At 47.5% G+C, this 26,189-nt stretch overlaps 1 protein-coding gene across 4 annotated transcripts in view; it reads right to left on the bottom strand.

Moving 5' to 3' along the window:
* Positions 1–1,057: 1,057 nt before the first annotated feature.
* Positions 1,058–26,189, bottom strand: part of Lef1 (lymphoid enhancer binding factor 1) — a 106,529-nt gene continuing 81,397 nt past the window's right edge. For 2 of the 4 annotated variants that reach the window (XM_050156106.1, XM_050156264.1), the window contains 4 exons: positions 22,011–22,118; positions 17,896–17,944; positions 17,254–17,294; positions 1,058–2,205 (listed from right to left, as the gene is read on the bottom strand). In XM_050156106.1, coding sequence (XP_050012063.1) covers positions 17,260–17,294; positions 17,896–17,944; positions 22,011–22,118 — 192 coding nt within the window. In that variant the 3' untranslated portion in view covers positions 1,058–2,205; positions 17,254–17,259. The remainder of the gene's footprint in view (positions 2,206–17,253; positions 17,295–17,895; positions 17,945–22,010; positions 22,119–26,189) is intronic. The other 2 variants (XM_050156024.1, XM_050156187.1) reach the window with 1 other exon arrangement.

Below are 26,189 nucleotides of genomic sequence, written 5' to 3'. Positions count from 1 at the left end.
CCCCCCCCTCTCTCTCTCTCTCTCTCTCTCTCTCTCTCTCTCTCTCTCTCTCACAGCAGGGGAATGCCTGATTCTCTTTCCTCAGTACAAATGCCCCCAGAAAGCAGTGTGGCAGAAGGGCTGGGAACGAGCCTTTACCTGCTCTCTGTATCCCAGACGTGGTAAGATTCCATCCTCCGCCCCCAGAAAAGTAGTCTACCATGTCTGCTTGTCTAGCCAACTCGGCAAGTATCATGGTGGCGGTGTCAGAGGGAGTGCCTTGAACCATGTATGTTAAGAAGATGATCCCCGAATGAGGGCTGAATATGAAACCTTTATAACAAGTAGGACCCCAGAACATAATACGGTCTTTCCTGGTTCAAGTTTCGGATTAAACGAAGAGGGACTGGAGCCGTTCCAGAGGCTAGTAATGAAAATGATTAAAGCGCTGCTGATGAAAAGCCTCGAGGAATTGGGATTACTTAGCCTGGAGAAGAGAAATCTGAGGGGTGATTTAACGGCAACCTTCAAGTACACTATACGGAGGGTTATTACAAGCACGGGAGCCAGCTGTTCCCCAGCTGTAGCCGTGGTTGAAAAGGAAAGGACTAGAATTCCAGGGTGGGGGTTTCAGTTAGCCAGTGACACCAGGGATCTCAGGCAAACTCGAAGGTGAAAGGTCAGGGAAGAGCAAGAGTTTGATGAATGGAGTTTCTGCTAAGTCAGATAGCAGCATGAACTTGCGTCACAAGGGGGATTGTGGGCTCTCTCTAAACACTGAGAAAGTTTAGGCTCTGAGGGGACAGATGCTGCTGCTTGCTTATGGGAATGTGGGGAGCTCAGGTTGAAATCCAGGGAGCTCTGAAGAGAGAAGGCAACAACTTGGCTGGGAGCCTCACGGAGCCTGAGGTGCGCAGGGCGACTCCCTTTCTGATGCTGTTTCCTACCTGTGCCTTGCAAAGGAGAGGAGACTCAGGGGTCTCCAGGCATGGGAGGCAGGTGTTGCCCTGTGTCCTCTCCCCACGGGCTTCAGTTCACCACCGACTCTCAATTATCAGCAACTTTATTCTTAAGAAAATGACGCTTTTAAAAAAATGTTTTATTACAAAGCTTCTTTTAAAAAATGCTCAGCACGTTAACTCAAACTGGAATGACAAACGTAAAGATGACAGTTTGGGGCGAAGGCTGTGCCTTGCTATTTCAAAGTAACAGGTACATCAACGTTCATTTCAACAACTGGCATAAATTCCCACTAATTGGCTAATGAAAACAGATACAAATACAGAACATTTAAAGTAATAACAATTCAAGTGCTGGGCTTTTTACATGAGTGAAAGGAAAGAAATGAAATCCACTGCAAATGGGTTTGCTCAGAAGTCTATGTTAAAGTTTGTCATTATACAAAAACAACAGAAAATTAAGTGAGATGGGCTGCCAACCGCTAACAGCGAGAGCGGGTGTGGCTAATTGTTAGCTCTATCTGACACTTCAACGGGACAGAGGCCACCGTGTGTCACAAAGAAGCCACACAAGATGGCTCCGAAAAACAGAAGGCTTCTTCTCATCTTGTTTTCATTCCAAACTCTTCCAGACCTATGAATTTCATTTAAAAGCTCAGAGCTAGCAAAATATACAAGGAAAATAAGAATGGAAAAAAAAAGTAAATTTAAAAATTCGAGTTAAAAAAAAAAGAAGCAAACATAAGCTTGATCCTTTTGTACTGTTAAATAAAAACTCGGAGAAGATAGGAAAATGAAGACAGAAACGGGGAGTCTTCCACAATTCTCACGCCGGGATGCTGATGGCTGCTCTGGTCCCTGGCTCTGGTGGCACATGCCAAGGTGCTGTCCTTGCTGGAGGGTGACAAGTCTGCACGGAAGAGAAGTGCACACAGGGACCGGAAGCAGTGCTGCTCAGTGGGCAGGGCCTGCTAGCATTCTCATGGGCTTTTTTTTTTTTCTTTTTTCTTTTTCAGAAACAAGCGTTTTTCGGCTTGCTTTTGGAAGTCGGCGCTTGCAGGAGACAGGAGGGAGGGCCGGCAGTGACTTGTCTCTGTGGGTCAGCGTCTCTAGCAGTGACCTCAGGGTAAAGAGGCTGTCAGTGCTCCTGGGGTCAGCCGGGCAAGCTGTGGAGACAGTCTGGGTTTTCAACAAGCTTCCATCTCCAGAAGAGGGCCTGGGGTCGCCGCCTTGGCTTTGCACGTTGGGAATGAGCTTCTTTTGCCGCCTCAAGAAGAAACAAACGAAATACTATTAATATGAATTGGCCACAGGCCTCGAAAGACTATACTTTCTATTATAGGCAGCGATGTCTGACCTAGGAATTTAAATGATCCATTTTCTCAAGTTCATGTTGGCTACAATGGATTGCTGGATACCAGCCAACAAAAGACCCTCAAATGCATCCCAGGGAAGGCAGCAAACTGAATTTATACTTGGCTCTGTATTTGAACGAGCAGTGACGACATGACATGGATTTAAAGTGTTGGTCTTCATTAGACAGACAGACAAAACCACGCTTGGAAAAAACACCAACAGGAGGATGGGTGAGACAAGAATTAGAGAGGTGACAAGAGCCAGGCCGGGGGAGGGCCTGTCAGCTGAAGTATTAGCTGGTTTAAGTCCACCTTAGGGAGCCACTGCAGGATTCTACACGGGACGAGAACATTCCAGACAGCCAGCATGCTGCCGACGTCCATACTACACGCCCAACACACCTATATGTGCTGTCCGTTCTTACAGTTCAAGGGGTGGAAGCACCGCCCCTTCCGCTTACGTTCTCAAGATGATTCCCTCCACAACAACAGAGACATTTCACGCTAGCCTAGAATGCATACTCTGCAAGGATTTTAAAAGAACTGTTTTTCAAGACAAAGAAACCCTAGTCCCCAAAGTTTTAATGACCTGAGATTTACAAAGGCAATTAAGGGCGAAAAGGAAACACTGTAACCAAAGGAGACAGACACAGCAAAGGCGTGGATCCGTCCCTCCACCCAGGAAAGCACTTTTCTCCACGGCTTTGAATTTGAGGCAGGGGCAGAAGCCCTGTGTCACACCTGGAGCCTGTTACAGCCTCAGACAAACCCAGCCCTCTGTGCTTCTGATTGGCATATCCCCCTTACAAGTAGAACGTTCCCCCAAATGATTAATTCTATATGGTGGGCTCCTTCACACCACCCACTGAAGAGGAGAGGATAGAGCGATCAGATGACAGAAAGAAAGCTGTGACCCTCTGAAAAGTAAAAACACAGCCTGGGTGGCCTAGGGCTTTCCACAGGACTGAACCTTGGAGTACAAGAGAGCGCCTGCCCACAAGCTGTGCTGAGGAGTGTGGGGAGCAATCTTCTGTGCGTGGAGGTGGGCAAGGCTGTGCGTGGTGGAGGACGGCTGCTCCCACCACAGCTGTCCCCACAAACACCTGCTCCAAACTGAAGCAACTGTATCCCTGAGTAGCTACCGAGAAGTAAAACAAACCAAGACAACATGAGGAAAGCATCGCAACACTTGAGCTGTGAAATCTCCACACAGGATTTACAGTCCCTACTCTGTAGCAGATCGTTGTTATCCACTGAGCAACACACCGGTCCTCAGCGCAGGAGGATCAAAGAGCTACAAAAGGCAAGGCCTTCCTTTCTGAAGAGAGAGGAAGAGGACTAACGTCTGGGATGGGCGTTACTTTGTGCTTCTGCAGGAAGGAGGTGCGAAGGCTTGGTCCAAGCTCTTCTTCCTGAGCAGTTTTCCTCTCAGTCTGTGATGGGATTGTTTAAGAAATATGGTTTCTAAAGAACACATGGCCTTGAAGTCCTTCGCTGCTGGCCTAAGCCAGGCTGCTAGGATTGAGATCTGACTGGCCATAGGGAGCTCGGGATGTCTTCTCCTGTGGGAGACAACCTGTCCCTCTTTGCCGGGGTCTGTCCCCAATCTCAGGTGCAGGGAACTCTAAAGTCATGCCGTAGAAACAACTTCTGTGGCCTTGGTATGACCGCTATTCTAGAGTGGAACCGGATCCCTTCTCCGGCCTGCTTGCCTACAAGCCCCCCCCCCCAATTCCTCCTTTCTTGAGTTGGGCTCAGTAATAATACAATAGTCAAGACAGGCATGGCTGCCAGGAGCATCATTTCCTCACAAACAAGACATAACTTGTGTGGACAGCCTCTCCCCGTCTTATTTCAGTCAATTCCTCTTACACACTCATGGTTTGATGGCCTTTACTTCATCATTCTGTTGCCTCGCAACTCCCAGACAGGTTGGTTGTTGTCAGAGGTCCCTTGCATGGCAGTCTGCCACCCCAGATTGAGTTCCTGTTGGGGAACTGTATCTAAAGCATCAAGGAGACTCCTTGCCTGTCCTTAACCACCCCGTTAAAATACACAGGCCTCAGGGCAAATGGACTCATGCCCCACGGGAGAAATGGAGTCCTGAGTGTGGTGGCTTACGTATATAAAACGGGTCAGATGGAGATTCTTTTGAAGAATTCACTGGCACCAAGCTCCAGAGACGGGAGACTTGCCGCGGTCTGCAGTGGGGCTGGGCTGCCTGCTGGCAAGGGACGGGGCTCCACCCACTGAAGCCTTCCTGCACAATCAAAGCAGCAATTATGGAGCCCTTGGCTTCAAAGGGAGCCGGCGAGTCTCTCTTGCAGATGTTAAGGCCAGTGCCTGGCCATGTGGCCATTAGTGCAGTGGCTTTGGCAGCCACACAGAATACAATACCCCTCATATCCCGAACGTGATGCTTTCCTGAAACTATCTCCAATCTGACTCGACACCTCTCTACTCAGGTGGAACCCAGACCCCTCTCTGGCTTATGAAGAGCCCGCAGGGAAAGGGCAAAATCGAAGATCTGACCCTGAGAAACTGGGTCCCGGGCCGTGGCACAAACCTGAGAGGGAAGGGGGAGGGGGTGGGTAGGAGGCCCCGCCTCTGTGAAAAATGTGGAATTCTACTGAAGGCTTAGAGGCTTGGGCAGCCCAGGCATTCTCCCAGCTATTGTCTGACGGGGAAGCTGGCATCTCTGGCTACCTGGGCTTGGCAGCTACAGATGCACAGGCAGGGATAACAAGACGGTCTCTAGGGACAAAGTGCAAACTCTCCTTCCCTTTACAGCATGCTCAGAACTGGTAAGCCACCAAAAGCACTGAACTGGAATGAGATTCACCCCCTCCACCACGTTGTCCCGCCACCTGCCACTTCAGCCTAAAGGCCACCAGCAGGAAGTATGCATTTCCAGTTATGACATCATCTTTGGGAGAATATTAAAAATTAGTTCTGTGAGAGGTGAAAAGAGGTTTAGGTCCAAGAATTGCTTTGTGGCAACATGCTACACCCCCTGTGCCAGCAGCCGGCTATTCTCAGCCTGTTGCAGCAGGGCGCGAACTCCTGCCTTGCACAATTTGATGTATATGGAGGGTGACTGTGCAGGATTCCAGGGCAGGAGGCAAGCAATGACTGTAGGAGAGTTTCTGTATTCCGTCTCTACAATACAGATCAGCCTGGCCTGTGAGGACCCAGATCCTGTGGGGAGGTTGTAGGCCCAGGGACTGTGGGATCTATGGCCTGCAGACACATTTTCGGCATGCTCTAGAGCAGTGGTTCTCAGCCTTCCTAGGGCTGCGACATGACCTTTTAATCAAGTTCATCATATTTTGGTGCCCACAACCATAAAATTAGTTTCATTGCTATGACATAACTTTAATTTTTCTACTGTCATGAATCATGATGGAAATATCTGATGTGCAGGTTGTGATATGCACCCCTTCTGAAAGGGTCATTCTGCCCCCAAAGGGGTCGCAAACCCGCACATCGAGAGCTTCTGCTCTAGAGAAAGGTTCTGAATTAAGAGAACATCCAAGGTCCATTTTAGTTTGTAGACTGGAAGACCCACTTCTAAATGCTGAACCTAATCCACACTTCTCTCTTCTGGGCAAAAGTTCACGGAGAGAGGGCAGAGGCTAACCTCATAAAAGCGAGGCAGCAGATCCACAGACACTTGTGCGTTTCCTTCTCAGAGCAGGCGCCTTTTGCTTTTACACTGCCTTGTGAATTCCCGTAAGTGAGTGGGGGACAGGGAAGTCATGATTGTGCATGCAGGATGAGCCCCTGAGAACAGACAGTGCTCAGATGGGCTGCGATCCTAATTCTGCGATCATGACCTAGGTTTACTCAGGAAGTCTTTGCAGGGTGCCAAGCCCTGGTTCTTCATCTGTAAGAAGCAGGTGGCAAGCTGCCCTTGCTCCCAATGTGTGGAAGGATGAAGGGAGAGGCAAGGGAGTGCCTGGTGCTCTCTCAAAGGGACAGTAATTCTCAGTTACTGCCTTGGGATTAAAAATGCACGCGTGAACTCTACTCTGCTGTTCAGCAGGCACTGTGATAGGGCAACAACTTAGGGCTCCTCAACTCCCCCAAAAAGGCTTGAGAATGGGAGGGTGGAGGAGACTCGGGCTGACCAACAGGGAACCATGATGAAGCAAGATGATACCACTTACGGGGATTTCTGGCTTAAAATTAAAGAGCACCAGGGAATTGCTGGGTACAGAATGCCTTCTCCAACAGTGGTGACTGAGCAAGTCTGAAAGGCAGACCAGAGTACACTGAAGAACTTGGTGACCATCAAGCTAGAGCTGAATCCAAACCAAAAGTGTGGGCACTCTTGCTCTGGACTTTTCTATCACATGGTGTGTGCAGGAATGACGGCTCCCTGCTAAAGCTCCAGGTGCCTCGGCGGATCATTGGGACCGGCGCAGCTTCAGCAGGGAGGACGGTGGAGGGTTTAGAACATCACAAGAAGCCACAGCGATGCCACGGAATCCACGCGCAAACCCAGCACAGTTTACTTCTACACAGCACTCTCATGCCTCTAAGTCCAGGCCCTTTCCTTCCGACTTTTCTTATTCAGTTTTTCTAAAGTTCCAATCCCCCCAGTGTGACAGAAGGCACATATTCCTCATAGAGGGAATCACTCGTATTGCAAAAAAAGTTACAGAAAAATTAAGAGGCAGCAATTTGAAAAATTTCTTATATTCCATGGAGCCATTTACTCTAATGCCAAGCCACCACAGTCCTTGTATACTACAGCAACACGATGTAGAGCGATGTAGCACGTATACTACAGCACACACGATGTAGAGCGATGTAGCGTGTATACTATAGCACACACGATGTAGAGCGATGTAGCACGTATACTACAGCACACACGATGTAGAGCGATGGCATAAGTACTAAGAAATTTCAGTGCACCATGTTGAAGGTAGAACTGTACATAAAGCCTTTAAAAATATACATATGTGTTTGCCTACATGCGCGTCCCCACATCACCCATGTTCCTGGTGCCCATCAGAGGCCAGAAGAGGATGCTGGATCCCTTGGAACTAGAGTTACAGGTGGTTGTGAGTTGCTGTGTGGGTGCCAAATATCGAACCCAAGTCCTTCTTCTGGGTGAGCATCCAGTACTCTTCACTGCTGAGCTCTCTCTCTCCAGCCCCTTAAATCCTTGATTAAAAAAGGCCACGTCTGGAGCTGTGGGTGGTGCACAGTGGCAGAGCCTATTGTCTAGTTTCTGTCGCTGTGATAAAACACCACATCCCAAAGCAACATGGAGAGCCAAGAGTTTACTTTATCTTACACCTCCTAAGCACAGTCCATCAAAGTCAAAGGATGCTAGGGGAGGAACTGATGTAGAAGTGTAGCTTAGCCGCTCTCTGCTCCTGGCTTGCTCAGCGCTCGCTCGCTCTCGCTCTCTCTCTCTCTCTCTCTCTCTCTCTCTCTCTCTCTCCCTCCTCTCTTTCTTTTTTTCATGATTAACCCAAACTACAAACTAAAATTTATAAATTTCAAAATATCAGAAAAACGCTCTGTAGCCTTGCCTATGAGCCACTCTATGGAAGTATTTTCTCTGTTGTGATTCCCCTTTCTCAGATGTCTCTAACCTGTGCCAAGGTGATTAAAAAAAAAAAACCTAACCAGGATACCTACCGTGTACAAGGCCTGGGTTCTACCCTGAGTACCACACACATACTGATTCCCATGTTCTGGTGTTTAAAGAGATAGAACTCCGGGTTTCTCTCAGAAGGTGGCATTTCCCAAAGTTCTAGATACCTCATTGAGAAAAAGATTCTATTAAAATTTGTCTAAAACAATTCCTTCTTATTGCGTACGTTAATTTACTGCAAAGGTTTGGGGACAATCCTGGATGTCGTGCTCCCTCAGGGGAGTTTTAGTGAAGCCTCGTGTGCATCTCTTCATCCCCAGCTAAATATTTTCAATATTTGTTTCTTGAGTATGGGTGCTCTGCATGCATGTGTGTGCACAATGTGGGGTGTGTGCCTGTGCCTCAGAGGCAAGAAAGGGGCTTGGGCCACTCAGGGACTGTAGCTGCAGATGACTGTGAACTGTCACGCTGGTCTGGAAACTGATCTCAGGTCCTGTGGAAAGGCAGCCCCTGATCTTAACCACTGACCCATCTCTACTGCCCCCTTAGTTAAGTCTAAGTGGCAGCTGCTCAGGGGACCTGGTTGTTTTCTGAGTTCAACTTTCCTATTTCTGCCTTTCTGGCCCAACAATATGATTATTCTTGGTTCCACAAGACGGTCCTGTTAGCCAAATGCAGGCTGTTCTAGTACAGTTGCCCCTTGGTGTCCATAAAGGATGCTGTCCGGACATATGTGAAGTGGCACATACCTGTATATAATGCACGTATATCCTCCCTGACCTCTGTCATCTCTAGATTGCTTCTGATGCCTAAAACAGTGCTAGTGCCACGAAATGGTTGCTTTCTGTGTTGTTCAGGGGAGGGCAAGAAAAAAATGATGTCCAACATGTCTGCTACAGACACAAGGGCTACAGGTTTGCCTACACTGGGCACAAGTCAGGAGGACTGATGATCAAAAGAGCCTTGGAGAGGATTACAGAGGGGCGGTCCTACCTGACACCATTCTCACTGCGTGAACGCAGTGCTAAACACATGTCGAAACCAGGTTTGGCCTCTTTTGGAACTTTCTGAAAAATCACCTACAGCTGTTTTTACACACAGCTGTGGCTGCAAAGACTTGGGAGTCTGGACTATGCCCGTCAGCGTGCCAAGCATCCTATCATGTGGATGAGTGTGGTGGTTTAAATCCCAAGCCTCCCGCAGTCCCGGGCATTTGAATGTTCAGTGGGGCTGTTTGGGGAAACTTAGGAGGGGTGGTATTGTTGGAGGAAGAGTGTCACTGGAAGTAGGCTTTGAGAGTTTGCCGGTTCGAGTTCACTCTCTCTGTTTCATGCTGTGGCTCCAAATGCGAGCCTTCTGCTTCCTGCCAGCATGCCCGCTGCTTGCTGCCATGTGTCCCTGCCATGGTGGAACCATAGCCCAAATAAACTCCTTCTTTGTATGTCTTGGTCATTGTGTTTTATCCCAACAACACAAAGTAGCTAAAACAACGACCATGGAAATCCTGGAAGCAGGGCCAGAATTTGAAAACTCAGTTTACAGGGTAGCTGATTTACCTACATTGTCATTATGACCATCTCTTTGTTAAAACAGTGTGACCGAGCCTCCTCCTCCCAGTCGGAGGTCTGAACTTTCTAAGGAACATTACAGCCCAGAGTGCTTGCTGCCTTATGGAGTCTCTGCGAGGTTTCTACTCCTCTGTGGCAGTCATTTGTAGACACACAGCACACCCAGAGGAGGGAAGATGGAGGTAGGTCATTCCTTCAGAATGGGCAAGCAAGGCACAGAAGCTGTGGAAGAGCCTCTTCAGGACACCAAGATCTCCTCCAGCTTCACTTCAAGCAAAGTGAGCCAGGAATCTCAGGCAAGACAGATGCAATCAGCAGCCTCTTGCCTAAGACCTAGACATTGCATTGTGAAGGAAGGCGGGGTAGCCTCCACTAGGGGGCGGTGCTGAGCACGGGTTGGGTGACCTGACTTCAGCTGGGTGGCTACTGCACAGCCAGGAATTGAGACACTGTGACCCCGAGCCCCTCTAACATGACAGCCACTCACCTCCAGGGATAGGAGTTGTTTCCAAAGTCTTTAATTCCCACTAACTACCTTTAGCTTGCAAAAATTTCCATCAGGTGCTTCCCGTGTGTTACAAGATGAAGAAGGGAGAGCAGATGGCGTGTATTCTCTTTCTAGCCAAGGCAGGCCTTTGTGGAGACTCTGGACAAGTGTGAGGATTTCTCCAGCTGCCTCCAAATTCCCTTTAATCTCAGCAATTCAAAAGCAACAACAAACAACCACCACCACCACCACCACAAAAACCCTGGCTTGGCTTTCTAAACAAACACCAACCCAGAAGCAGACGCCTAGACCTGAAATGAGGCTGGGCTGCATGTACACTTGTCAGGTATACAAATGTGCCAGGGTGAGCTTCAGACTATACAGGAAAGAAACATCTTTGGGAGACCACGGAGAATGTCTGACCACTTCCCAGCTCTCAGAGGACAGGGCAGAAGCTGGGGCTACAGCACCGGCTTCTCCAGACCCTCGGGGTCGTGCCCTCTCTCTGTCTTTACACCTCTGTTCTTGCTCTGCAGCTGGGAGGTCCTGTGGGAGGAATCACAGGACCCAGGAGCCTTGAGCCTTTCAAACGCCAGCAACAAACAGCAGCCAGGAACAATATTTTTTCAACATGAATCCAAGCCTGGCACAATTAACTCCTGTAGCCTGTACAGCGGCTGGCAATTACCTCTCCCACACAGCTCCTGGCCCCGGGCAGTGAAGGCTAAAGGCTCTACTTAGTGATAAACACACTTCTTCATCTAGTTAGCAAGCCTCTGAGATAAAGATTACGCCAAAGTCAAGGTGGGGATGGGGCAGGCAGGGTGGGTATGAGGGGGCCATGTGTGCATCTGTGTCTCCAGGTGCACTCTGCGCCTTTAGCCGGGAGTTCACTACCTTCTTGAAAGATCTTGTTTCTCTTTTCAAATGAGCTTGTGGATACCATATAATCAGAGGCGCTACATTAAAACCATATCTGTGTATAATTTTGGCTTTGGGGCTTGTTGGACTGCAATAAATAATAAAAACTTGTTTACGGAGTTGGTTTCTAATTAATAAACTCAAGTGATCAATTTTCCTGACGTTTTAAAAATTCCAGTTCTTCGCTTACTTTCTTCCGCATCTTGACTAAGTCAGGAAGAAAGAAAAGTTGAGTCTTTGATAACGATCTTTGACCTCCTACAAGCTGCTGAGGTGTTGTAGGTTGCGAAATCAAACCCAGGCCAAAGCCCTACAAACTCCTGGTGACATCATCACTGTGCTGTGGAATCTAGGAACTTTCTGACCAATCCACAGCCCAAACTCCAGCCACACAAGACACTGCCTCTTTCCTTCTTAGATTTACTTATATGTAACTTGTAGCACAAATATATATATTTGAGACAGGGTTTCTCTGTATAACAGCTCTGGCCATCCTGGGACTTGCTTTGTTGACCAGACTGGCTTCGAACTCACAGACATCTGCCTGCCTCTGCCTCCTGAGTGCTGGGATTACAGGGGTTCGCCACCACAGCTCAGCTCAAATCGTATTATTTCATAGCTACCCAGCTTATGCCTACAGCCTCTCAAACTGGAAACTCCTCTGGGAAGGGAAGGACCTTAGCTCCTAAGCAAGTAGCCCCTCCCCAGGGTAGTTCTTTCCCTGCGGGAGTCGCCCTCAAGGGTCTGCAGTGCGAATTAACCACGAGTATCTATGACACTGGCTTTCCAAGTAGATGAGGAAGAGTTGGTGCAGTCCTTCCTTTTCAAGGCCCAGAACTGTCAGCTTTCCAACAAAATCAGGAAAGGATGCATTTGGCTTGTTCCAAAGAGCCTACAGGTATGGCTTTTATGGCTCCTCCTTCCGGCTAAACAAAAGGTGTTTGTTCTGCTACTGAGAGCGGATCAGCAATAATTTCAGAATGAATCTGCATATGGAATTTTCATTCCTATTTCATTTTGGTGGCTTCATGTCCTCCTCAACTTCTACGTGGGGCTTAGAGATGCACGCAGGATACCGCCCCCTCCCCCAAATAGAACCATAACATAGAATTTGTGCATTTTGAGGAGTGGAAACCTAAGTCTTTAGAGGACTTTTTAGCATTTGAGCTGCATATTCAGGGTATGAGCTCCAAAAAGATCTTTCTTATTGAATGGGAGTTTCTTTAATGACACAAAGTTAGTGTCACAATGGAAATCGTCTTCCCTATCAGGGAAAGGCAAATCACAGTTACACCAAGTCCACCCACCCCAGTCGATGGCTGCTGTCACAACAGATCCACGTGGGATGAGAATGTCAGTCAGTATAACCACATGGAAATAGGTTTATGATGGTTTCCCAAAACACAGAGTAGACCTACAGTATAATCTGGCTCCTGGGTAGACACCATCAGACAACAGAGATCCCTACACCCAGGATACCGGAGGGGCTGTTCACAACAGCCAAGTTACCGGAACCAGCCCAGGGGTTTGGCAACAGATTAATTAGGTAAGAAAATGCGGAAGACAGACGTACACAGTGGACTACTATTTGGCCTATAAAGAATGAAATTAAATTGTTTGAAAATGGAATAAATCATTAAAAAAATGGAAGGAACCAGGGATGATGATGTTGGGTAAAATCGTGTAGACCGGGATAAACCAGTGTGTTTGCGCTCAAATGCGGAAGCTACAGGTTTTAAATAGCATGAAAGAGGAGAGGAAGGGGACCCGCAGAACGGAGAAGAGGTGTGGGAGAGAGCGTGTGGGGGAAGGGGGCAAATCAGGACAAAGCCTAGTGATACATGTATATAGAAACGCCATAACAGTGATGGGGATGGCCATCGAGCAAAATGAAGTATTAAAATTCCACATGGAAACCTGCTACTCTGTAAGATAACAATAAAAATAAAATAATTTTAAAAGACAATCGCATCTCAAAATTAATTATTCTGTATACTAACTCAAAGACTTAACTTCAAAATTTTTTTTTTCAAGAAAAAAAAAGAAGATACTGGGGGCTGGGGCTAGAGGGATGGCTCAGCGGTTAAGAGCACTGGCTGCTCTTCCAGAGGACCTGAGTTCAATTCCCAGCACCCACGTGGTGGCTCATATGCACCCGTAATGAGATCTGGCATCCTCTTCTGGCCTTCACGGATACATGCAGGTAGAGCAATGTACACATAACAAATAAATACATCTTTTAAAAAACAAAAGAGTGTAGGCAGGCAGGCAACCAAAGGGTAAATAAATAAATAAATAAATAAATAAATAAATAAATAAAATCCTGAAGATTCAAAGGGTCTGCTAAGAAACAAGAACGGGAGTGGAGTTGAGGTGGGAAGCAGGAATGAGTGACAGGGAGGGTGGATGTGTCCTGGAGTGTCCACGAGAAACCTATTCAGCTAACTGTAGTGTGTTTAAGAAGTTTCCCTGAGCTCACTGAGGAGTGAGGCCTCCTGGAGGTAGAGTCGGTTCCCACCAGGCCCAGGCGCTGGGTTTCATCGGTTTTAAGTATAGCTGGCGCCAACCTCTCAGAACTGAAACACGGGCTGTGAGGATTTCACTTCATTATAGGCCCCTGGTTCTCAACTGCCCTACTGCTGCAACCCTTTAATACAGTTCCTCACACTGTGGTGACACCCCCCCCCCACCATAACATTATTTCGTTGCTATTTCATAACTGTCATTTTGCTATTGTTAGGAATCATAACGTAAATCTTTTGGGAGATAGTTGTTTGCCAAAGGGCTTGTGACCCACGGGTTGAGAACCACGGCTCTACACACAGTTGTTTCTAATCCAATCCTGGGCTTGCTTCTGAGGTGAAGTCAGCAGAGGCAAGTCAGGGCCTTCCGACCCCACGAGAGAAGCCAGACCCACATAACCAGAAGCGTTTCTGAGCACCGTGGGCCCCAGAAAGCCACTCTGGGGAGGGGAAGACACTCAGAAGGTGATCTGCACAGGAAGTGAAGAACCACACAGGGCACACGCCACTGTCAAAGTCACACAGGCGCTTAACTGTCACACAGAACCCCTCAGGTGGTGGCAAGTTAGGGAAGGGGGTGCAGGGAGTCCCTGTTGGGTCCCCCAACAGCATGAGGCAGCTCAGAACAGAAGTTAAAGGAGCCACAGCTTGGATCCCCCTTCTCTCTTCAGCCCCAAGTCCAGAGACTATGAAGGGCTATCCCTATGGCACACAGCTCCCACAGGGCCTGTTCTGAGAAGGGTAGCCCAGTCCCAAGCTTTTCGTTTCTCAGCTACAGCTCTTACAGAAGGAAAGGTCTTCCTGTGTCCCAGGACTAGCGAAGACTGTTAGAGCCCTCCCCAGGAGAGCTTTCTCGAGGGCCAAGAAAGCTTGTTTTTATTATAGCATCGCAATGCCCGGCTAGGGTCGTGTGTCAAACACCCTCGAAGCAACACACAGCACACGACGGTGGGGACCTCCTCCATCCTTTGCAATGCAGCATCTCAGAAAAACCTGGCTCAGTATCGAAGCACTGGTGAGCAGCAAGTCAGCCACTGTGTGCAGGGAACTTTCTGGAGTACCACAGCAAAGGGAGGAGACAACGAGAATGCGTTCATCACAATTCTCTGGACTCTTTCTGGATGGCAGCCTGGGCTCCTCTCTGCCCTGTACTATGGCTACCAGGACGTGTGTGTGTGTGTGTGTGTGTGTGTGTGTGTGTGTGTGTGTGTGTGAGAGAGAGAGAGAGAGAGAGACAGACAGACAGACAGACAGACAGACAGACAGAGACTTCAAAGACCCCAGGCCAGTCCAGAAGATGGGAGGCAGAGCAACACCATGACTCTAAACCAGTAGATGCAACAACTCAGGTGCCACCCAGCAGCAGGGGCGCTGAAGGAGAACTGGGGAGCAGAGGCAAGGCTTTGTCTTGTTTTTCTTGCATATTCAAAAAAGACCCCTTAACCTTCAGAGAAAAAAGAAGTGGCGGGAGGGCTCAAGGGTCGCTGTGGCTCATAAAGAAACGGGCATCTGCAGGAAAATGGACTCAGCCCTTAGCTTTTATATCCAAATAGTATCGACCACGGAAGGCATTAAATTAAGCTCCAACACTGAAGTACTACAGTGCACTTTACATGAAGCAGGTGGCTCTAAACTGTTGGTGCGAAAGTAGTGTTTGGTACAACACTGAGCGCCAGCCCTTGGCACACTGCACTCCTGAGGGCCTTCTGCATCGGGACGGGAAATGGAAAGGGTGGCCGACCATTCCTAAGAGGTCAGCAATGAAAGGTTATCTTTATAAAACAGCATACAGCCGGCGACACCTCAGCTGGCAGAGGGCCAGCCTGGCATGTGTGGGATCTGGATTGGATCGCCAGTGCCAGGCCAACCAGGTATGGTGGGCAGGCCTGTAATCTCAGCACTCAGATGGTGGAGGCAGGAGGGTCAAAGTTCAAGGCTAACCTTGGCTACACAAGTGAGGTGGAGGTCTGCCCTGGGCTACAAGAGGCCTGTCTTAAGAAGATAAAACACACAAACAATAGGAAGTGTGTACACATACTTTTTTCTACTTTTTTTCAATGTGGTGTCTATGAAGTCACATGTATTCCTGTGCACTGAAGGACAAAACGAGGTGGCTGGCTCAGGAGACTTTGAGAACACCCATTCAGTTGCAGGTGGCCGTGGCCACCATCTGTGACCTTGCTACATTAGGAAACGATGGAGAGTCCCCCACGGGAAGAGATGGGCCTTTAACCGGGGGAGCAGCCACTCAGAAGTGGCTGAAATCGGTGAGGCTAGATCAGGCTAGGACAACCGTGGCATCAGACGGGGATTTGGTAACCTGGGAAGTCAGAATTGAAGATCGAGAAAGTTTCTCGGGAGAGGAAGTAACAGGGCTGTCACGAAGAGCAAGGAGCCCTTCTGAGTTCCTACTGTGCCAAAGACACGTGGAAAGACGTGCTCATTACACACGTGGTCCTCACTCCTACTTCGAGGTGAGGAAAGCAAGGCTAAGAGACTGATACACAGAGTCCAGGCAGCCGGCTGATTCAAAGTTTAAATCTCCTAGGTACCAGAGCCTCCACGGGGAGATTTCCATAGGGAAAATCCTATGAACGTTCAGGACCCAAAGTAAATTTTGAAGCGTGGATGAGGTCACCTAGCTCATCAGGCGCATCCACACCGCAGGTCAGGGCTCCTCCAAGGCCTGCTGCTCAGACTGGTCTATTCCTAAGCAGAGTGAGCAGGCCTGCCAAGAGCAGAGACAGCACAGGCTGTGCCCTCCATCTCCCTGGAGAACTGCTAAACTTGTGTGGATAGAGCGCAGGTCTCATGAGGGCCAGTTGGGAAGCGAGGAGAAACTGTGAGCAAATGACCCGAGGCACAAGGACAGCCATGGCAGATATCCACCAGGTGACGGGACTGCAGCCTTGAGGCAATAAGAGAGGTGGCGTCATCCCTTTGTGTCTCAGAAACTCCCTGAGAGCATTACAGATGACCCGTGGACGGGAAGTCTATGGCCACAACACTTCCCCAGACTCTACGATAATAGCAGTAGCATAAGGAACGGGGCTGGGCAGTCTTGGAAGGCAAGGCGGCAAAGAGGACTTGAAGGGAGTCCAATAGGACCGGTGACTGGAGAAAGCACAGGTTCCGGAGAAAAAACACCGCAGAAACAAAGGCCGCTGTTGTGCAGAACGGTTACACCTGTCTATTCCAACCCAAGACCCAGCCTTCACTTACAAAGCCAGCTTCCCTGGGTCATGTGGCTATACACTAAAGACTTCTCATGAAAATAAGGGAATCTAGGTTAACTTACAAATCCGAGGATGCTGTCTAACAGTGGTTACCAACAAAGAAAAACTCAAAAGAAGAAATCAATCAATCACTTAAGTGCCCATCTGATATTTTAAAATAGAAAAAAAACAATCACATCAAGTTTTCGCACTACAAACAAAACATCCACATATCATTCCAACTGAGTCGCTACCATGTAGCGGGGCTGACTGGGCTACAGTGACATTGCTCAGACCCATCCCTGCTGGCTAACGAGGGTGACATGCGGCTCCCTGTTTTTTTCCTTTTAAAGACAGATTTTCCACTGGTCAGTAAGAAATGGCTGAGGAGGAAACAGTGAGGCAAGAGACTAGAGAAGTGAGCGGAACAGGAGGCGTAGTAGAGGTCAAAGCGCAACACTGTTTTGCAAACACACAGCGGGGATAAAAACCGGGGGAGCGTCAACAGAACGAGCCTGTGCCGGTTTCCTCTCTCAGGAACAATGCTGATGGGAACTGGCAAGAGCGGGGGAGATCCACAAGCAAGAGTCTCTTGTTAGCACTAAATCAGAAGCAGGGCCAGAGAGTTGATCTTACCATGTTTCAGATGTAGGCAGCTGTCATTCTGGGACCTGTACCTGCAGAAAATTGTGTCTTTAACAATTTTTTTTATGGAGAGGTTTTCTGCACATTCCAAACATGTAGTAGTAGCTACCTGCTTGCTTTGCTTTTTTTTTTTTTTTTTTTTGGTTCTCATCATAGAACAACCATTTCTGTCTGTGCATCGCATGTGGCGGGCCTTCTAACAGAAGAAGGAACTAACGTGGGCCCTCGCTGACTCCGGCAATCAGTGCAAGCCCCGCCATTGTGCTGTTTAGCATTAAGAACCTCAAAACGCGTGAAAGACTCTCAAGGGAATACAGGGTAGCATGTTGTACTGTCACCATAAAAGTGACACCTTTCGACTGTGCAAAAGAGTAGAGGCAGAAGCAGAGAGGACACAGACAACAGAAGGTGAGGGGCGGGGAATTAACCGCGGCTCCTATGACTTTTTTTTTTTTTTTCCACAGACACTTTCATGTTTAAAAGAAAAGTCTTTTGGAGATGTTAAGGAATTCCAGGAGTGAGGGGGTCACACGTGACAGTCACAGAAGGAGGCAGCGCCTAGGAAGACGTGGACTGCTGACAAAGGAGACGGGCAGGAGCAGCAGCGCCAACACAGAGCCACGCGGTACCTACCTGAAGTGGATTCCTGTAGCTTCTCTCTCTTCCTCTTCTTCTTCTTGCCCTGGAGGACAGAGGCACAGTGTCAAGACAGAGAGCGGAGGGCAGGCATGCCGGTGCGCACTGTATGAGAAGCAGGGACAGAAGGCCCCCAGCCGGCAAGACGTAGAGTGACTGACTTTCCGCGCGGCGTGTGCGTGCGTGCGTGCGTGCGTGCGGCGTGCGCGACTCCTGCAGCTCCTTGGCTACCCCTCTTACTGACCAACTCGCTCAGACAACACCTCGCTGTACTGTCGTGTGGGGAGTGCCCATGTCGAATCTGTGCTTGCTGTGAAATGTACTACACCACAGTTTACATCCAAAGCGTCAAACGAGGCAGGGGCATGGCATAACGAGGGTCAAAGGCAGAGGAGGCGGTGGAGCCTGGGAAGCCGAGGCCTCTGCTTCTTCAGACAGACGTGATACCGAAACATTTCAACACATCAAGAGCAAATGAAAAAAATCTGGTCACATTTTAAGTAGCGTAAATTCTCATCTCTTCAAAACTACTCACACGTAATGGGCTCCAGCCGCGTTCCACTGACGTGAACCATAAGGGGGTAAACCTGCGGCAGGTATGTCAACTAATGAACAGTCATCACAGCCAGCACCCCTGGAGTGATGGCAGCAATGAGCAACATCAATAAACGGAGCCGACCAGAGTCTACTGAATCTGTCTTGTGACTCTATAAAAGAATACATGCATGTACTTTCCTTCTTTGCTACTCTGCACTTTCCTCTCTTGCTCCCGTCTGCATGGGTCTCAAGTGTCATCTCTTTCAAGAACTTTCTCTGTCCCATGCCTCATTGCTCTTCCTTAGACAGAGCTGGGGCTCTTCTGGGGAGCAAATTCTCCAAGACCCTGAGCTCAGGGCCACGCCCATCTATTCACAAGCTGTGCCAGGAGACTCTGACCTGAGCCTCTCCCCAACCCTGCACCCTGCAGCCAGCCAGTGTATAAGGCTCAGAGCATCACTGCTGCAACCGCCCGTGTGCTAGTTTAGGTACAAATCAGTGAGGCAAAGAGGGACCAGTCTGGATATACTAATTGACTAGTCATGCACAGTAAAATACCTTTTGTCAAAATTACAAACTGTGTGAGCCTGGGAGGCAGGATAACCTCACTCAAAAAAATCTATGTGCTGTTGACTTCACAAAAACTTCATTTGTTTGTCCAAATTACAGAAGTAAACTCCAATTGTAAAGATCAATGATGCCACCGAGAGGGCCATCTCAGTGCTAAACCCAGATGTATGTTTACTGGTCTCAGGGGAGCAGGAAGCATCCTCACTGTCCAGCCTGCGCCTGATGTTAAACTCCTGCTGGGAATGGTTGGCGAGGGCTCTCACAACTCTGCTTTGCCGTAGCCATCAACGGGATTGTTAAAAAAAAAAAGTATGAACGAAGCTGGGTCTTCCCTTCATTCAAGAGAGGCCCATGAAAACAATTCCTGCTAACCACCATGGAGGGTAAAATCTTGAAAGATAAACTCACCATCCACCAGCTTTCTTCAAAACTACTCTTTGCATGTGAAGGGGGAGCAAAGGAAACAATAAGAGGGAGGAGGAGAAGGACGCGTGCGTATGTCTTTTCCATCTTTCTAAATGCTAAAACGTAACACTTGAAGATCAGAACCAAAGTTTTCGAGACTTTCAGCAAGCAATGCTAAGCACATGCAAACTTCCAGCTCGGCAAAGCTCTTCTAGGGGGTCGGTGGTCCCTTCCTAGGCAAGCCACAGCCAAAGGACAGGCAGGACAGGGTGAGAAGAGGACACTCTGTGTGCCCCTTTGAAGGGACTGATCCCCCTTACAGGGTGCAACAAAGGCTCCGTCTGTGCAGGTGCTAATTACAGCTCAGGGCACAGAAGCCATAGACGTGCTGGTTGTGTGTGTGTGTGTGTGTGTGTGTGTGTGTGTGTGTGTGAAACTATGCAGATCCTCATGTCGAGCTGATGTGGGTTTGAATTGCAATGCCGCTGTCTACTCCACCGCTGTGGACAAACTGCTTGACCTCTCTGACCTCAGCAGCCCTGAGAAGTAGGGTAATGGTGCTGATGCCACTGGACAGTAAGGATGGAGAGTAACGGAAGAAAGGCAAGGCATTCCCTACCATCAGCAGACGGCAGCTATGAAAACAACCAAAATGACAACGTGGGGGATGACTGTGTCCTGGCTTCCAAGTAGTTGCCCACAGGACACTTATTTCCCGTGTCAGAGTTATGTGTGATGTATAATGCCCCAAATTCTAAACAGTAAAGTGGTGTGTCAGTGGAGCATATTACAGTGGGGGGGGGGGCAATGTGGTCAGTGTCTCTATGGCAACTGGAGCTTCTACAGCAAAGGCCATCATTACACTGTACACTGCTTCATGACTTCACATGTGTGGTTGAAGAGACAATTCCTCTACGTGAAGACTGTCCTGAAGGGCATTCTTGTTGCTGGTCTCCTGTTATAGACTAAGGTGTCCCCTCAAACTCCCATACAAATCTTAACACCTCCTGACACCCCAGAATGTGGTAGAATAAGGTGGAGCCTTTGGAGGCGCTGATCGGGGCACAGCCACTGTGAATGAGACTAGTCCTTGGGGAAAGGGCAGCCTGTGAGAACACAGCCAAGGGCTTGGGAGTAGCCCTTGGGCACCCAACCTATTGCTGCCCTTGGTCTCAGATATTTCAGCCTCTAGAACAGTGGGCAATAAAATTTTGCTTTTATAAGCCACCTAGGCTATGGTATTCTATTGTAGCTGTCTGAGCTGAGCTAAAAATGATTTTCAAAATATTCTATTATTTTTAAGCATCTAAACCGTCAAAATTGTTAACTTTATATAAAATGACAAAATTTCAACTATATCATTCATAATATACTTTCTATAATAATCATTTCTATTTCTATAATAATATAAATAGTAATAGTCTTTACTAGGACAAGACAGTGTCAAGAAGATGTTCAGACTATAACAGTAAGAGAGCTTGCAGTATAAGCAAGATAGTTCTTAACAATAAAATTATAGATTTTGGCATAATTTCGATATAATAAAAAAACCTAGAGCATGATCATCCCTACTCTGTCTTTATTCAAAGGACATAGAAGATATCAGGGCACAATAATACAAGATTCAAATAACCACATAGTTCTAGTTCTGTGTAAAAACAGTCATCAAAACATGGTGTAAGATTTATAAGACAATCACCATCTGGAAGGAAATCCGACACCATGTGTCAAGAACTGAAAATATATCCAGCCAGGTGGTGGTGGCTCGCACCTTTAATCCCAGCATTCGAGGGGCAGAGGCAGGCAGATCTCTGTGAGTTCAAGGCCAGCCTGATCTACAGAGCTAGTTCCAGGACATCTAGTTCTGTTACACAGAGAAACCCTGTATCGAAAAACAAAAATCAAAACACAGACAAACAAAAATGTTTATATCCTCTTTCTCAAAACCCTGCTACTATGAATCTAGCTGCAGAAATAATGGTCCTGTACATAGGAAAAAACACTCCACTGTGCACAGACATATCCACATCAGGGGGTTATATCACTCTGAACGGGGGGGGGAGGGGGGGTGTATCTATAATCAGGAAAAAACAGGAAACAGACATTCACTTAACGAAATATCGACATAAACTTGATTTTCATAAAAGAAAAATGCATTTTTAAGAACAGGAAACGTCATAAAATATATGTACATACACACATATCTCATCTATATGCGAAACTAAAGACGCACAGAAAACATACAAGAAGGAAATATAGTTAGCACTAATCTTGCCTTTACGTGGTGAAATTATAGGGCTTTTGTTTGTTTTACATCTTTTCCTGGTATTTTAATAATAAGGGGTTTTATGTTTTGATCTTTAAAAGAGCTTTATTTAACAAATAAATTAGTACTCACAGCAACAAAACAAAAGCTTAAAGTTGTCAGAACCCAACGTACTCATGAAATCTTTATTACACAGTTTGTTAATTTCCCAAAACAAGAAACAGTGCCAACACCGTGCATCCTCCAGACATCCCCCTTGAGAGAGAGAGGGGGGGGGGGGCAAAGCAGGGTGGGGGCGGGGGTGGAAAGCCACAGGGATAGACAAAGGGCTTACATAATTGTCTCTTGCTGACCAGCCTGGATAAAGCTGCATATGTAGCTGTCTTTCTTTCCGTGCTAATTCATAATATTTGGCCTGCTCTTCCCGGGAGAGGGCGTGCCACTAAAAGCAAAAAGGAAAGGGGAAGAGAGAGAAGGTCAGTGAGGCAGCAACAGTCCAGCTCAAGTTTCAAACTCCGACCCATGAAGTTAATGTACGCATTTAAACTCCGGCTCACTTCTAAAGGGGAGCAGCGCTGGTACTAGAGAAACCCTCCTTGGAGTCTGGGGGATGGAGAAAACCTCACACTTTGGTTTCTCTGCCCTGTGGTTCTCTATCACATCAAAGCATTCAGAATGTAAGATCTGTCGCCCACCCGTTCTTTATGCCAATACTCTCGTGCGTGAACCCGGATACCCAGCTTTGCCCTTCTTTCTTCGTCTGCAGCTTACACTGGCGACTGAACCCAAGCAGCACTTATTTATGCAAAATGTGATAATTTCCAGATGCCTTTAGGACAAGCACGCCCCCCGCTTCCCAACTCTGTCTTCTACAGTCTGGAACCTGAGTCACGTGATAGCATCCGTCAAGACATTAGAAGTCGGCTCGTCTCGGTCACCTCACACTTACACCCACTGCACAGCACACTTCTGACTGGGGCTAGCTTCCGGACAGTGGGAAAGCAAGAAGCCATGTCGAAACTTTGTCATCTACGAGCCCGGGGCTCTGATACAGAAGGCACAGTGGCTTTGGAGCATCATCCCCCTCTGCCTCCCCCTCTCAATGTAACTAACAAGTGACAAGATTGCCCTTCTGAAGGCAAGGTGTCCATTTGCGATTTTGAGGACTTCACATGCACACTTCCTGACAAGCGATTGTGGCCCACTTCTCTGGGTCCCCAGCAGACAGGTCTCTAGCAACTTCCTCACTTCTCCAGTGCCAGGATCTGCCAGAAACATCTGACACAGAGAAGTGGGGTACCCACTAACTGTGAGGAGGAAGGGTCCCCCCCCCCAAAAATGTCACCGAGGCAGCTGGGAGTCTCTGTCTCCTCCCATTCTGGACCAGGCAGTCTCGCACTTGGATTCTAATTCCCTTACCTTGGTTTCTGGTTTCTTTTGGGCTCTTTTTTTTTTTTTTTTTTTAATGACTTAAAAAGATGAAAAAAAAAAGTAAAAGGAAGGCATGGTTGGTTGGGAAGGGGAAGGGAAAGAGAAAGCAGGAGAGACGCTCACGAGAGAATAAGCTCTCGCCAGCATGGCCTTGGACTTGAAGGTTTGGCTCAGCACTTGTTCCCTCAGAAGCAGGAATGCCTGCTGCTCTACTCTGACAAGAGAACAAGGGAGCCATCTCACAGGGCTCCTGGCACCTTCTCGCTGTGCCAGCAGGACAGCCACAGCCGAGGCCACAGGCCAGACAGCCACTTCCATGCCTTTTGAAATCCCCTTTAAAGCCAGCCCTCTGTGGTGGATCGGGCAGATGGTTTTATTTTAATTTTTAAAATTGTATTAGAAGCGCAGAATGTAAAGTTGAAAAGCATGGCACACAGGTGACTTGGTGTGCACATAAAGGCACATCAGGTGCCACCCTTTAAAACACACCTTTATTTATTAGTGTACATGTGTGTGCGCGTGTGTATGTATGTATGTGCAGGCATACGCATCACAGCACACATGTAGCAACTTAAACAAAATTTATGTGAATTGATTCTCTTCCTCCATCATGTAGGCCCCAGGGATCGAAGTGAGGTCATCAGCCTTGGTGCCAAACACCTCTACCTGCTAAGCCAGTTCGCTGGCCCATAGTAATATTATCTATCTATCTATCTATCTATCTATCTATCTATCTATCTATCTATCTATTTTTGGTTTTTCAAGATAGGATTTCTCAGTGTAACAGCCCTAGCTGTCCTCGAACCAGTGCTTGTAGACCAGGCTGGCCTCAAACTCACAGAGATCCTCCTGCCTCTGCCTCCCAAGTGAAGGGATTAAAGGCATGCGTCGCCACCGCCCGGTAGTAATATACTTTGGTTACAAAACAATAATAGCAACAAGTAGGGGAAGGTGGCAGAAAACTCTTAACAAAAGCAGTTACATGGACCATAGTTCTCTGTGCCAGCAGAATCAGTAAAATGGGACAAGGAGAAAGCATGTATGGACACCCAAGGCTATTCTGTCCAGAAAGCCAGTGATGCAGCCTATTCTAGGAAGCCTGATCAAGCTGGACACTACATGCACGTGTATCTACATACATGTATATATGCGTATGTATGCATGCATAACGAAACACTGACCGCTGATATTGACTACCTCTCACGATGAATGAATGTGACTGCAAAAGGCAGAAATGTCACCAAGTTGGGTGAAGAGAAAAAACGGTCAAAAGACAAGAAGCCTGCCACTTTTAAATCTGTCCCCTAACTCGTCTGACACGCCCTGTGTTCTACGTCACATTTTAAGACAGGAGGATATTGGCATAACTAAGAACTTTGCAACCTGAGAAAAATCTAGAATGGTAAATTAAAATTAACACCCCTCCCAGAGGCAAACCAAAGTTGGATCTTCTGCCAGGACTTGTTGTTCGGGGAAAATGGTAAGAGAAGATGTGGGCTGGTAGTGCTCCTGTGATTGGATATCCCTGATAATTCCTAGCATAGGGCATGCACACGTGATCAAGAGTTAAAGGTCATTTTGCAGACTCGAGGGCAGTAGGTTCCACAACAGTACCGAAATTTTGCATTTAAGAAAAAAATGTAAGAACTAGATAAATAGTTTTCCTTTCAGGGTTGGTTTTTTTTTTTTTTTTTTTTTTTTTTTTTTTTTTTTTTTTTTTTTTTTTTTTTTTTTTTTTTTTTTTTTTTTTTTTTTTTTTTTTGGTTTCCCGAGACAGGGTTTCTCTGTGGTTTTGGAGCCTGTCCTGGAACTAGCTCTTGTAGACCAGGCTGGCCTCGAACTCACAGAGATCCGCCCGCCTCTGCCTCCCGAGTGCTGGGATTAAAGGCGTGCGCCACCACCGCCCGGCTTCAGGGGTTTCTGAAACATGACTAAAAAAAATTTTTCTAACTCTAATTAATATTACTGGAAAAACATGTATTTTTTTAAAAATCAAATTTATTCTCCAAACATTGCCAAGTCACCGGGGGACACATTTGTTTAACTAAAGAAACTGCTAAGACATTCCAATAGTCAAGTTGCTGTAAATCTGGAGTGAACAGACTTGGAGCAACAGCTGGGCAAGTCCATTTATTTTAAATAAGATTTGGACCATTGCTATTTATGATATAGATTAAGAAAACTTTGATTCATTCATATGAATGGGCATTTCTGTCTTAGAAACAGTAAAGACAATTTAAAAAAAAAATCCCAAGATAAAATGTTCCAGGATGGATTTAAGATCCACTTTCAAGCACTACAATCAGGCTAGTGTAGGACTTCAGGATTTTAAAAGCCAGAACTTTAAAGAGGCGGCAAGTGCGGCCCCGCCAGAGGGAGTGCTCAAAGGGCAGAAAACCTGATCTTAATCAAAGAGCCAGAGGCCTATAAATAGAAACAGGTGTCCAAATCAAAGACAGAGAGAGACCCCAAATGAGAACCATCCTTAAGACGCACAGGCTTGGGTCTGGGGACCGTTCAGGGAGCTGAGAAAGTAGCAATGGTTGCAAACGCGCATTAAAAAGAGGAAGCATACCTCAAAGATCATATCCTCACCCTCTTGAGCGGGAAAATAATTCCTGCTGCAGGGCCAGGGGGCATGTGACTCAAAGACGAGAAAAGGAAAAGAGCTAAGAGAGGTATGTGAGCTGCAATGAAAAACGCCAGCCCTTCTTTGCCTCTGCTTCCTTGTTTAGAAGCTTGAAGAAAGTGGTTACTGGGCTTTCGACTCTTAAGGTGGAGCCCTTCGAAGCAGATGGAATCACTCCTCTGCTGAGATCTGGCTTGGGAATCACCGTAATTATTGTTATTAAGTGTTTAAGAGTCCATAGAGAGATAGGACACTGCACTCGGAACACCAAAGACTATAATCTGTTGTGGTGCCCAGCCTCCAGAGCTCTGGGTCTCACAGATTGGAGCTGGCAATGGCTTGAGGCTCTCCAGTGGGACTCTGTAACTCAAGGCCTGCTTCTGTATTCTGTGTTGGCTGCCGGCCTCCTGAATGTCTTTAGGAATGTCCAATGGACAGAGTTGGGAGCGTGGT

Source organism: Alexandromys fortis, unplaced genomic scaffold (genome assembly GCF_014885135.2).
Source record: "Alexandromys fortis isolate MF-2015 unplaced genomic scaffold, M_Fortis_MF-2015_v1.1 scaffold_19, whole genome shotgun sequence".
Taxonomy (NCBI): Eukaryota; Metazoa; Chordata; class Mammalia; order Rodentia; family Cricetidae; genus Alexandromys; species Alexandromys fortis.
This window is presented reverse-complemented; position numbering and strand designations above follow the sequence as displayed.